The sequence below is a fragment of the Takifugu rubripes genome, chromosome 2, assembly GCF_901000725.2.
Source record: "Takifugu rubripes chromosome 2, fTakRub1.2, whole genome shotgun sequence".
Taxonomy (NCBI): Eukaryota; Metazoa; Chordata; class Actinopteri; order Tetraodontiformes; family Tetraodontidae; genus Takifugu; species Takifugu rubripes.
This window is the reverse complement of record NC_042286.1, coordinates 8,345,385-8,358,785: the sequence shown is the minus strand read 5'-3', so window position 1 is coordinate 8,358,785 and position 13,401 is coordinate 8,345,385. Positions and strand designations below refer to the sequence as shown.

Below are 13,401 nucleotides of genomic sequence, written 5' to 3'. Positions count from 1 at the left end.
TAATATTGATTGAACATGTAGAAATGACAGTGTTATTATAAGAGCATTTCACACATTTGTTACAGCCTCAGAAGAATATAGATTTTGTTTTTTACCCTTTTATTCCCTCTTGTATGTGTACCGTACATTTAAAAACTGGTGCAAAGGTCACAGCCCTCATTATCAGTAACCCAGCACATTTGTAAACAACTTAAATATTTTGTGAAATGTCAGCTGTAGCATCCCCGAGCTGCAATGGAAAGAAATGCCTACTCGACATTAGCAGTCCTTGCATATAAAAGAAAATACCGGGGTAAAGGCCTTTAAAGCTAATATTTAGAAATGCACATACATTACTGTCATGTTTTACTCATGTACGGTGGTGCGTTCAGGCCTCATCGGTTTTTTAAACATCGTCGATCGCTGTATTTTTTAAAACGTGTCTCTGCAAGACACATTTGGGTGCTGTGTAACAGTTAAATAAGCGGGTAATAAGGGCACCAGCAGGGACTGTGGAGCAGCCGTCAGAAAAGCGGAGGAGGGGTTTTTGACCCCGTCTGCGCCTCCACTGTAAGCAAACAGCAGGAAGTGGAGCTGCCGACTGTCGCGGACGGAGCGCAGGTTAATGTGGAAAAATAAAGAGCAAAAGTTGGATTTTTGGACATGTCCTCCAGCCTGGAATAAAGATAGAAACCATTGCAGGTTGTTTCCAACGAGGTAAGTGCACCTCACGTCACAGTTTGTACTTTTTATCCCTTTTTTGGAGCGGCTAAGCGTCATCTAGCATTAGCTAATTAAGGACCTGTTGAAAAGCTAGACAATTTAGGCTAGCTTACGTTAGCCCCGTCACCGCAGGGAGTTTCGCCCCGGTGTTTTGCTGTCGCTGCCCGGAGTAACAAACACGCAGCGTCACTGTTCTCGCAACAGCCTTATTCGGAACCGGTCATAAGAGACCATGAAGTAAATACAGCCTTTCGTGTCCCCAAGTCTGCGCAGCGTGACGTGTGTCATCCAGATGTTTACTCTTGACAAGTCGGGAGACACGCACGGCGGCTGTTGTGCCCCTTTTGTGGGACCGAAATCGTGCTTAACGTCACAAAATCGGAGAGGAAACGAAGGAAACTGCAGCCTGTTTGTATCTGGGAGAGCGTGGTTTATTTCTAAGCGCTGCGAGAGAAGAAGACTATTTCCCAGATGCAGTTTATCGGTGAGCGGTTCCATCCACCGCTGCTCCATCCACCAACCTTTACTGCTGAACTTCTAGATTCGTTCTTTGAGTTGTAGCTTTTGAGCAGACTTGGCTGTAAGTCTGGGAATTGGATCCTCAGCAATTTCGTGCCCACATGACACGCCGAGGAGAGCTGACTGGATAAATTTAGAGATCCATCCTGTGCGACTTCCCAAGTTTCCTCGGTGCGTGTTCAGCAGCAGAGTCAGCAAGGCTTTTATTTTCATGGTAGCACACGCACATGTGTGTTTTCACATAAATACTGAGCTGCACCTCACCCCAGGGCGTGGGCGACACACAGAAAATCCGTTTAGTCTCCCTTTGACAGGTGCCCGTGTGTTTAACTGGGAAGACTGGGAATCAGCGAGCAATTGGGATTCACCGTTTTGCATCTTCCACTCATGATTTGCATGTAAAGATGGCTTCTGCCATCCTTTGCTTGTGAGCAGGAGTAAATAGAGCCCCCAAATAGAGCCCTGTCAGCTGATGCGGTGAAGAACATATGTACTGAATGAAAATGCGCTGGCGTGTCCATTGTGTTAAAGGATGGGTGTAGGCCAACCCCCCTCATCTAATATTCAGCCCCGGGTAAAGGGGGGGATGCTGAGCATCAGCCCGTCAATGCTTGTTGATCCTGTGCGAGCGAGCAAAGGACAAAGATTGTGCTCGCGTCTCCAGATAACGACACGCTTCCCTTGACATCAAGGTAAGATCGGCTTTCTGCTCATCTTCACGTGCTTTCTGGGGGGGGGGGGCGTGCTGGTCTTTCACTCAGCTCCTGCCACTCACTGCCTTTGTGTCTTCTACTGTTGATTTAGCAGATGTTACTCTCATTTCTCTGGTTGTGTTTTCTAAAGAGGTTTTGTGCGACTTCTCATCCAATCACCGCTCAACAGAAGTGGAGATAAAGGGTCTCTGATTGGGCTTTGTGGGGGCGATGGCACAGCCATTGTGTGAGGGACGATGAGCCGGGGAGGGTGTGTCCACAGGTTTCCATGTATCTCCTTCACTATCAACAAAAGGTCATATTCTTCCTCTTAGAGAGTTGGAAACACATAAAACTACTGGTGCTGTTAGATTCTCTCAGAGGGAAAAATCCCACAATCTGTCTGTGAATTTTTTGCCTGTTTTAAACATTGAAACCAAGTTTGCACGTGGCGTTTAAGCTTATATTCACTATATAGGAGTCTTACCTGCTGCTCTTACGGGTTTTAGATAGATGTTGAGTGACTTAAAGAAAATAGGAACATAAATTCTGACTCAATGTGGGCAGGAAATCAGTGTGACCACGACAGACGAGCCCAACCTCATGAATCATTAATGTGCTTTTTCTTTTATTGATTGGATGAATTCCTGCTAAAGAAGAAAACGAAGCCTTTCGAGTCTAACGTTGTAATTGTACTGTAATTTACTCTCGCTGTTTAGAATGAAGAGACCTGTAAGTCTTTAATTGCATCTCTCTGCACTGTCCCCGGCTTTTAAAAGCATTTATAGCATGTAAATATATACTTCCTCTCTGCCTGGCGCTTCAGAATCAGCAGTTTAGTTCAGTTTGGTGCACAGATCCACAGTTTGGAGGAGGCTGCCACTGAGCTCAGGTCTTGATATAATTAGAGCACGCGGTTGAGTTCACCGATTGTCCCGAAGCATCATTACCTTAAAGGGCACACACATCTAAAGCCATTGTTCCTCGCCGGTGAACTTTTGTGGGTCGGGCGCTGTTAATTGCCCCCCCTTGATCGTCCTGAGCAGACAAATTTCACCCCGTGTTTTCCGCGCGACTAGACAGGCTGAAATAATCTGACTAACTGAACCAAGTGCTCCCGTTAGATCTTCTGCAGTGATCTTGTCCAACACACCACAGAGTGCGTTTCTACATGCACGCGTGTAAGAATAAATGGCAAACGTGTACACACGCGGCACCTTTAAAGACGCCACATGTCCTGGTTGTCACTCCCGTTTAAAAGCTCTAAGCAGTCCTCTGCTGAAGTGCTCCGTTAAGGCTGATCCACTTCTCCTCCTGTCCTCCAGGGGTGCACAGCTGGACAGGGTTGAGCCATGGACACCACCACCTCCCTCAAGATGACGTCTCTGGCCATCCAGAGTCTGTTCAGCTTCGTGGAGGAGGACAACCTGGCTGCCGTCAAAGCACATCTGGACAAGTTCAGAGATGTGGACAGCAGGAGCGACGTAAGTCCTGAACCGATGATCCCATTTAAACTCTACATCTTTAATCAGTTAATAAACAACCTAACTGAAATACTCATAGATTTAGCATTCATAAACATACAAAATTTTAACTTTTCCTACCAATTCTGCCACGTTTATTGACTTTTTGTTACAATTGTGAGACAAACGGTCGTTTGATATCTTTACCCCCAGAAAAATCTGCATTCTTTTTACCTTTGATTGAGTAACATTGTGTGAATCTAGATTGATTTTAACATTTATTTTACAACAATAATCAAATCTGGAAGGAATTCAAAGTCAAGTAAGAGTCTCGCTCTTCAATCTGTGTCTCCCTCCTCTCCTCGTCCCAGAATGGACAGACTCCCCTGATGGTGGCAGCAGAGCAGGGCAATTTGGAGATCACTCAGGAGCTCATCAAGAGAGGAGCCAACGTGAACCTGGATGATGTCGTAAGTGCTCAGACGCGCACACGTCACCTGCCACATACCAGCGCTCCACGTGTCCCATCGCACAGGCTCAAAACAATGCGGTCATATCAACCGCGTGAATTTGGAGAAAAAAGAGAAAAGGACCTTGACGTTCCACCTGGCTGAACTTGCCTCACTCGGGCTTAGTCCACCAGGCCTCAGGCACCATAATGACGACTCTTCCCACTCCTGTTTTGACTAAATGACAGGATTTGCTGGCTGACCAACACCCCGTGCCTTCAGCAGCCAGTCCCTACATACGCACACGCTCAAGCACATACGCATGCATGTTTACACTCTACACCTCTCATTATAACCTCGTTTATATATGACCTGCTATTACACGCCGCGCACTCAACACTCATTTGTTGCACAAGGAGACAGGAGCAGCAGTCGGTACTTTACCGCCTGTTGTTCTTCACACGCTCGGACACTGTATGTTCTGCGTATCCATGCCGCACCGTGCTCCCATGAGCACCTGGTACGATCAGCTGGTAGGTACAGAGTGGCCGTTTTTAGCAACTGGACGGGCGTTTCTCCAGATGTTTGTGATTTTAAGGCACTTCCAGGAGTGACGGTTCGCTTGTGTGCGCAGGACTGCTGGACGGCGCTGATCTCAGCAGCCAAGGAGGGCCACCTCGAGGTGGTCAGGGAGCTGCTGGAGAACAACGCCAACCCAGAACATCGGGACATGGTGGGATCTTTATTCACTCACATTATTTCTGCTTTAAATGAACAGTTTGGTTGTAGCTTCTGATCAAAAGTTTAATAGAAAAGTAAAAACAATTGTCTTATAATGGGAAAAATCCTCCTCGTGGTGCCTTCCCTTAATATAAAAGAAAATAATCGTTGCATATGGCCTTTACGGTCAACAAATAAGTGAAGAGTTTTTGCCCATCGCAACATGTCAGAGATGAATTGACAGGAAACTCGTGGCAATAATGTAAGATGACTCCTTTATAATTGCCTTTATAGCAAAGTTGACATCTCGATTGGATCCACTTTAATGGTTTGGCTAAAGAATGATGATGAACTCGGTGCTGGGTGAACAGATACATCCATTAGCCTTGAAAAAGAACTAAAATGATTTTACCGTATGTGCCCTGGCTCCTCTGTGGTGGTAATCCCATTTACTGAGCTGGAGTCGTCTCTGCATGGAGCACTCATACGATTTAGTTGTGGAATATAGACATGTCAGAAGCAGACGGCTGTCTGCCGCCCTCCATCTGGCCGCTGTAATGCTCATTCACGAGTATTCTTTTTCCTATTTTGGTTTTTATTTTCAAGCTTGTCCCAGTTTATTTGATTTTTAAATAAAATTTGAAAAGTGAACAAATGTTCAGAATGGTATCATAATCATCAATAATATGTATTATTATTACACTTGCCGTACATTTCTAGACAACATCAGTTTTAATAAAACGCAGTCAGACGTTTAGAGTTGACTTCTTGGACTTTGTCACTATGGAAGTGACTCAGGACATGGACTGGCTCACTCCCATCAGGTGTGTGTGCGTGTGTATAAAACCACAGCCACTGGTGGCAGTGGGATTATAATAAACCAGTCTGTGTGATACTGGGCTAACTGGAAAATGTGTCGCAGAAGCTGTAAATAGTACTTTTCCTACCACAAAATTGACTTGAGATTTGACCTGTTTTAGAATCGTCCTGTTTACTGTACAATGAAAGATTAATGTCAGCATCAGTGCAAAGACTGTATGTTAACCGTAGAATGTATATTCTACTGTAGATCTGTATTCTATTGGTAAAAATATGTCTCTTCTGTCCTCATATTGTGTTTGTCCCCACTCAGGGAGGATGGACAGCTCTCATGTGGGCAGCTTATAAAGGTCGTACAGATGTGGCTGACCTTCTCTTAGAAAAAGGAGCTAACCCCAACATCACTGGTCAGGTACTGAAATTATTCCACCACTCTATCCACCATTATTGTGTCATTTATTTATTTACCTTTTGAGAAGTACCTATATAATAGATTTATGGTGGATTTAAACTTTCCATATGTTCTGAGAGCTCACAGTGCTGAGACTGGTCGCAGAAAATGGACACTGATTTATGAAATGTGATGTATATGCAGCAAGAGCATATACATACATATATATGTACCCACTGACCCCTTGTCTATGCCCCAACAGTACAGCGTTTACCCCATAATCTGGGCGGCAGGGCGAGGCCATGCTGAAATCGTCCACCTTCTACTGCAGCACGGAGCAAAGGTCAACTGCTCTGACAAGGTAACGGAGTCACGAAGGATGTTCATCCTAGTCTCGTTGAACTATCGCGACGGTGGTGCCACATCCTTCATTTGTTGTTCTGCCTATTTAGTCCCATTCTTGCAGTCATGTTTTTCTTTCCCCCCCCCCCCAGTATGGCACCACTCCATTGATCTGGGCTTCCAGGAAAGGCCACTATGAAAGTGTGATGCACCTTCTGGCCAATGGAGCTGACGTGGACCAAGAAGGAGCTGTAAGCAAACCACTAATAAAATCCCTCTACTGCTACTGCATTTGCTGCATGACCCTTAAAATCTGCTCAGAAAGCAGCTTCACTAAATAATTGATGACGTCTGTTGTAGTACATCTGTGCTCCTTTGTGTCACATCACTGTCCTGTCACAAAATGACTCAGTTCATCAAAAATGAGACGCCTGCGTGTGTAGAAGCTGGTGCAGAGCTGTTCATTCATAAGTAATTAAGTGTCTTCAGTGCCTGGAGTGATATATGAGGTATCGTCATTGAGCTGTAGTGCTTTCCCTGACCATCGGGGGGGTTAGGTTTAGGGTTAAAACAGAGCACAATCACGACACCCACTCTTAAGTGATTTAACATTTTTCCTTCTGCAACTTTCCAGAACTCGATGACTGCTTTGATCGTGGCGGTGAAAGGCGGCTACACCGATGTTGTAAAGGAGCTTTTAAAGAGGAACCCTAATGTCAACATGACAGACAAAGATGGGAACACAGCACTGGCTATCGCTGCCAAGGAGGGACACGTTGAGATTGTGCAGGACCTTCTTGACGCCGGCAGTTATGTCAATATTCCTGACAGGGTGAGGCCAGCTCGCTGTTGTAGCGCAGGTTTTCTGTTTGGAAAGTGTTGCAAAATACAGCTCGAGTTAAGTACAGGTCAAGTTTCATTCTGTTATCCTGGTCTGTTTTTTCCCATGCTTTCAGAGTGGGGAAACAATGCTGATTGGAGCAGTGAGAGGAGGTCATGTGGAGATAGTCAGAGCTCTGCTGAACAAATATGCTGATATTGATATCCGGGGACAGGTAGGAGCCCCCATCTTATCATTGCTGCTGGCTTATTTAAGATTAGACAGAAGGAGAAGGCCTTCCTATGTTCTTACTCTTGTTTTTTTTGCCAAAGTGAACATTTCTACATGGATTAGTACAGACAAAAACATTTTCTTAAGGTTTAAAGAAAAGCAGCTGCAGGCTCTGGGCTTCTGCATATAAAAATTAGATAATGCCTTCCCAGCACAGCCCTTTTTATTTTTTTTATTATTGATGGGTTATTTTCTTCGTTCATGTGAGACAGTTCTTTGTGTTCTTGACATCAGGATGGAAAGACTGCCCTCTACTGGGCAGTGGAGAAAGGCAACGTTACCATGGTGAGAGACATCCTTCAGTGTAACCCTGACACCGAGAGCTGCACTAAGGTACAACACCAGCGCGATCATGAGTACAATTTAATATCTTGTATGCATTTGTTATTTTTCAATAAGTATATCGTTTTTATTTCTTTTATATTTACCATATGCTAATTTTCAAATTCAGGTCCCTGCACAATCTCTTATCTGTATGGCAAATGAGCTTAGATATATGTCTTTTTGATAATATTAAATAAACAATGGCAATAATTAAAATTCTGTTTGTCTTTTTAAGGAGGGAGAGACTCCTCTCATCAAAGCAACGAAAATGAGGAACATAGAAGTAGTGGAGCTGCTGTTGGATAAAGGAGCCAAGGTGTCTGCCATGGACAAGGTACTGCTCAGGCCTATAAGGGTGATGTCTGAAAGTTGTGTTTGTGGTGGAGGACTACGGAGATTTAATTTCTTCTTATTTCCTTCACAGAAGGGAGACACGCCGCTCCACATTGCCATCCGAGGGCGAAGCCGCAAGTTGGCCGAATTGCTGCTGAGGAACCCTAAAGATGGCCGCCTGCTTTACCGTCCCAACAAAGCTGGAGAGACACCCTACAATATCGACTGCACCCATCAAAAAAGCATCCTTACTCAGATATTTGGAGCCAGTAAGACTGCCATATTGTATTTAATTCATGAAGACTTCCAATTATATTTTACATGATCTTTCTTTAGCTTTATTTATTTATTTCTCTCTTTCCGTCCCCTCCAGAGCACCTCTCTCCGTCTGAATCAGATGGAGACATGTTGGGTTATGACCTATACAGCAGTGCCCTAGCGGATATCCTGAGCGAGCCCACCATGCAGCCGCCCATCTGTGTTGGGTTATATGCTCAGTGGGGCAGCGGAAAGTCGTTCCTTCTCAAGAAACTCGAAGGTGAGTAACTATCTCACCAAATCAGTAACCAGTGAAAATGAATGGTTTATATTTGTGATAAGATGTGAGCTCTTTTCCTCTTGTCCCACAGATGAGATGAAAACTTTTGCTGGACAACAGATTGAGCCGTTGTTCCAGTTCTCTTGGTTGGTGGTCTTTCTCACTCTGCTCGTGTGTGGCTCGGTGTCACTGGTTCTGGGCTTCACCGTGGATCACAAACTAGCCATCGCTGTGTCTCTCAGCCTCCTGGGCCTTCTCTACATCTTCTTTGGTGAGGCTAATTTAACAGTGGGGTTCTGTGGCGAAGCTTAGAGCGTGAACACTGTTCAAATCATTTCATAAAGATAATTGAAATTTTCATCACGTCACCAGTGTTGGTGTACTTTGGAAGTCGGCGTGAAAGGGAGAGCTGGAACTGGGCGTGGATCATCAGCACTCTCCTGGCTCGTCAGATCGGTTACCTGGAGCTCCTGCTCAAACTGATGTTTGTCAACCCACCAGAACTCCCTGAGCAGACCACACGTGCACTTCCTGTCAGGTGAATTTGATACATTGATACACACTTTAAGAAGCTGTTACATTGTCTAATCTGTCACTTTTTTCGGTGACTGAGTGGATGATTCCTCTGCCTCATGTGCCCCACAGGTTCCTGTTTACGGATTATAATCGTCTGTCCAGTGTCGGAGGGGAGACCTCCATGGCTGAAATGATTGCAACTCTTTCAGATGCCTGTGAAAGAGAGTTTGGCTTCATGGCTGCTAGGCTCTTCAGGGTCTTCAAAAATGACGAGGTCCAAGGTAAGGCTGCTCTGAGATGTCAGGGATGTCACCATCTTTGTAAGCATTTCATAAGGTATTGGCTGACAAATTAAAAAAAGAAGTGCTTCAATCTTAAACCTTTCAATTTTTAGGCAAGAAATGGAAGAAAACATGCTGCGTTCCTTCTTTCATTCTGTTTTCTTTGACGCTGGGATGCCTGATCACCGGCTTGGCGTTATTGGCCATCTTTAAGGTCAGAGACATTCATCAGAGATATTTAGTTTAAATACAATATTAGCACAAATTTAATTTAATGTTTCTTATTTCACAGGTGGATCCTGAGAACCTGACAGTGAATGCGGTGCTGATAGCCATGGCCAGTGTGGTGGGCCTGGCTTTACTGCTGAACTGTAGGACCTGGTGGCAGGTGGCTGACTCTGTCTTCAACTCGCAGAGGAAGCGGCTGCACAATGCCGCCAATAACCTGCACAGGCTAAAGAGTGAAGGATTCATGAAGGTCAGCTTTTTCCGTTCTAATGTTGAGATGATGATGATATTCTGCTGCACTCTGTTTTTTCACTGCTGTGATATTCTCACCCTTTTTAGGTTTAGGCAAGTTAATTGCTTAATGAAATAGCATGTTTTTTAATTAATAAAATCAAGTAAACAGTTGAAGCACATACTGTTTGAGAGTCCAAAGCTGAGCCACAGTGCTGGTAAAATAATAAGACTTAAGAATAATGGCTTCCCCTTAAGTAAACAAGAGTTTAGGATTTTATGGTGACTAAACCCAAACTGATGCAATGAGTCTATTCTCATTTCTTAAACAACCATTTTTAAAGACACATGCCTTGGTCTTGGAAAGGGTGTTTGAGAGGTCTCTTTGAGAAGGGTCAAGTCACTGGCTGCATCAAACAGAGAAAACAGTTAAAGAGATTGCAGAAACTACTAATACTGATATTAGCTTAAGAATTGTCCAGCACATTATAAAAACTGGAAGGATACTGGGGAGAAATGCGACAAAACGTGGTTGGTGATCATTTACAGGTTTGGTGAACTCATACCGTAGCATACGCTGTTCCAGAGTGATGAGGGCATCAGGGTAAAAAGAATGAAGTGGATGAAGTAATGCAGCCTGCATGCCTAGTGCCTACTGTACAGGCCTGTGGGGGCAATGGTTCAGCATCATTATGTGCCCAAAGAATGGGGTCAGCTGACTAGCTGAATATACTGTGAACCTATAACCAGTGATAAATGGCTAAGGAAGCATGAAGCACCATTTTCATACATGGATTGGCCACCACAGACTCCAGACCTTAACCCCATTGAGAAGCTTTGAAATGTGCTGGAGAAGGCTTCAGGCAGTGGACCGGCTCTCCCATCAGCAATGCAGGATCATGGGAGAAATTAATGCAACATTTTATGGAAATAAATCTTGTGACATTGTAGAAGCTTGTTGAAACATTGCCACAGGGAATGTGTGGTAAAATCAAAGCTAAAGGCCATCCAACAATATATTATAGTGTGTGACCCTTTTCTGTTTGGGCAGAGTATTTCTATGCAAGTTTGACTTTAAATTTAATTAAATATTTAAATTTTATGAACCTATTTATTTTGCTTGCATCAAAGCTTACAGATATACAGTATACCGCATATTCATTAATTAAAAGGAATATAGTCAAATAGAAGTTGAGTCAAACCTGGGCCTACGTTACATCATCATCATTTTGTTCTTCTTCAACAGGTTTTGAAGCACGAAGTTGAACTGATATCAAAAATGGCCAAAACCATCGACGGCTTCACCCAGAACCAGACCCGCATGGCCATAATCATTGATGGACTGGACGCCTGCGAGCAGGACAAAGTGTTACAGATGTTGGACACGGTGCGTTTGCTCGAGAGTCAGAAATGATGATTAGTAGATAATATATAGAAATTTTGTTTTTTATCATCTGTCACTTGATTGTTTCTGGGCGGTTTCATGTGGTTCTTTGCTTTGAATGGGTCTTTCACCGGTGGACACAGAGTCTTCACTCCTTCAGTGCTTTGCATCTGCCTCAGACATCCCAGATGCATCAGCTCACATCCAAATTTAGGGTGATCCACAGCTTCTAGAATAGAATAGAATTTCATTCATTTCAAACCCTCAAATATGCAGCTGTCACAAACACCATGACCAAACTCTCTTTGTTTGTTCATTCTGAGTAGATTTTGGCGCTGACATCATGTGACAGGGCAGTAATGGGTGGTGCAGGCAGCTGCTGCAGGGTCAGCGGTTCATCCTGCCGAGGGTGCTGATCAAGGGTTAATCAACTATGTCGCACAAATCGATGTCCCGTGACATCTTGACAATGTCCTTTAGATGGCAATTGGAAATTCCCAACAGCATGTGCTGCAGAGCATTCTCATGGGAATAATTAAGTTTAAGCACTACGGCTGACTGGTGTCTGTGGGTGCAATGAAAATGTTGATTTAGATTGTAGATGATGCGATTTAGAATGAAAATAGTGGACTGGTTCCTGGGTAGAAACACAATCAGACCATACCTTTTATATTATTCATGGCTCCCTTCTCACTGCAGGTAAGGGTTCTCTTCTCCAAAGGCCCTTTTATCTCCATCTTCGCTAGCGACCCCCATATTATCATCAAAGCCATCAACCAGAACCTCAACAGCGTCCTGAGAGACTCCAACATCAACGGGCACGACTACATGAGGAATATTGTTCACCTGCCAGTATTCCTCAACAGCAGAGGTCTGAGCACGGCCAAAAAGCTCTGCATGGTGACTCCCACCAATGGAGAGCCTTTGCCCTCTGAGGGTGAGGAACCTTTAACTTGCTCATTTATGGAAAATAGAAATGACATTTCATTGAGTGTTTGATATCATGTGTCGCTTTCTCTTTCAAGGATGGCATGAAGACATGGAGAGGAAAATGTCTCTGACCAGTCTGGACCAGTCCAAATTTGGCAGCAAGAATGCGCTCAATCGAAGGGTAATTATTATTTATATCTTGTTGTCTCTATTGTGATTGGAGTTGCAGCCCCATGGGAGCAGCCTCTGACCCCAACGCTTTACCGTAAATGTTCCTGCCCTTTGTTGCCTCCAAAATTTGGTGGGAAGTCACCACAGGTATGATATTGGCAGGAAGGTGCAGACAATAGGAGACTAAATCAAGGAGATGAGTACAGAGTGCATGGCCAAAGTTCCTGGTGTAATTGATGTAATGACTGTTTACTCTTCCTGTTGTGTCGCCATGGCCTAATGACGGGGCCTAACAGCGGTGGGTCCCTGTGACAAAATGCTGGCACCAGGTCTGCTGGCAGGAGGCTAAGTGACTCTGCTGCTGCTGCGATGCGTTCATGCCCCCCCACAGGAGCCTGTCACTAGCCTCCTGCCTTCCGGCCTCCTCTTTTGTTTGACATTTGTTTGTACCCATGATTTACCAGTGATATGAATAATTGGTGTGAGATTTTTTTCATTATGGGTGTTCTGTCTCATGAGGAGGGCATCAGGATATTTCTTCACCCTTAGTGGCAATACAACTATTCATCACAGAGAGAATTGGAAGAAAACGAGCCAATAATTCTGAAAATCCACAATAAAACTGCTATAGGAAGTACAGGGGTGCTCGTTTGAAAATACCTTTCCAGCTCTGACTGAGAGTTTGCCATATGTTTGATCTCTCCGAGAAAGCGGTCATGAGACCGGCATTATGACTTCAAAGCCAGCCAAAAGCCTCACCTTGGCTCCTGACCACGGCAGCTGTCTGCTGGCACAGATGTTCTCCAGCGGGGCGCATCCATGTCAATAGCGTGTCTGTGGGTCATGAGTGTTCATCTTTGGGACAGAGGCTCTTTGTTTCTGAATTTGCAGGGAATTAATGTGTTTTTCTCATTAAAACATAGACTCTACAGACAGAAAGAGAGGCTGTGCTTGTCGTCAGGGCAACCCTGAAAGAAATCTTTCATTTAAATTGTTTTCAATTAAAAGTTCGCGTGGTTAGGCTATAAAGTTTTGGGCCATGTCTAACTGTATTAAGCATTCACATGCTAAAACTAGGTTAGTCAATATTGAATCATAGTTATGTTTAAAAAAAAATTGTTTCTCTAAAACATTTTTTCATAGTCCCGAGTTGTGTCATTTAATAAATTAATGGCTAATTTGGAATACAAACAGCAAATAAAGTAATCCATTTAGTGCGTAGTTTCAAGCCAACTGGAAACACGGCTAATTTAAACA

General features: G+C 44.1%; 1 protein-coding gene across 6 annotated transcripts in view; it reads left to right on the top strand.

Annotated features, from left to right (window-relative positions):
• The first annotated feature begins 340 nt into the window (after positions 1–340).
• The window catches only part of kidins220a (kinase D-interacting substrate 220a), a 31,363-nt gene continuing 18,302 nt past the window's right edge, over positions 341–13,401 (top strand). For 3 of the 6 annotated variants that reach the window (XM_029827620.1, XM_029827603.1, XM_029827601.1), the window contains exons 1-21: positions 342–696; positions 3,239–3,397; positions 3,748–3,846; positions 4,460–4,558; positions 5,678–5,776; positions 6,018–6,116; positions 6,250–6,348; positions 6,732–6,929; positions 7,054–7,152; positions 7,443–7,541; positions 7,768–7,866; positions 7,957–8,134; positions 8,239–8,403; positions 8,495–8,674; positions 8,776–8,941; positions 9,049–9,200; positions 9,314–9,414; positions 9,493–9,678; positions 10,906–11,046; positions 11,743–11,980; positions 12,069–12,154. In XM_029827620.1, the coding sequence (XP_029683480.1) occupies positions 3,266–3,397; positions 3,748–3,846; positions 4,460–4,558; positions 5,678–5,776; positions 6,018–6,116; positions 6,250–6,348; positions 6,732–6,929; positions 7,054–7,152; positions 7,443–7,541; positions 7,768–7,866; positions 7,957–8,134; positions 8,239–8,403; positions 8,495–8,674; positions 8,776–8,941; positions 9,049–9,200; positions 9,314–9,414; positions 9,493–9,678; positions 10,906–11,046; positions 11,743–11,980; positions 12,069–12,154 (2,715 nt within the window). In that variant the 5' untranslated portion in view covers positions 342–696; positions 3,239–3,265. Of the gene's footprint in view, positions 697–1,752; positions 1,914–2,064; positions 2,230–3,238; positions 3,398–3,747; positions 3,847–4,459; positions 4,559–5,677; positions 5,777–6,017; positions 6,117–6,249; positions 6,349–6,731; positions 6,930–7,053; positions 7,153–7,442; positions 7,542–7,767; positions 7,867–7,956; positions 8,135–8,238; positions 8,404–8,494; positions 8,675–8,775; positions 8,942–9,048; positions 9,201–9,313; positions 9,415–9,492; positions 9,679–10,905; positions 11,047–11,742; positions 11,981–12,068; positions 12,155–13,401 lie in introns of all 6 variants that reach the window. The other 3 variants (XM_029827598.1, XM_029827595.1, XM_011617847.2) reach the window with 3 other exon arrangements.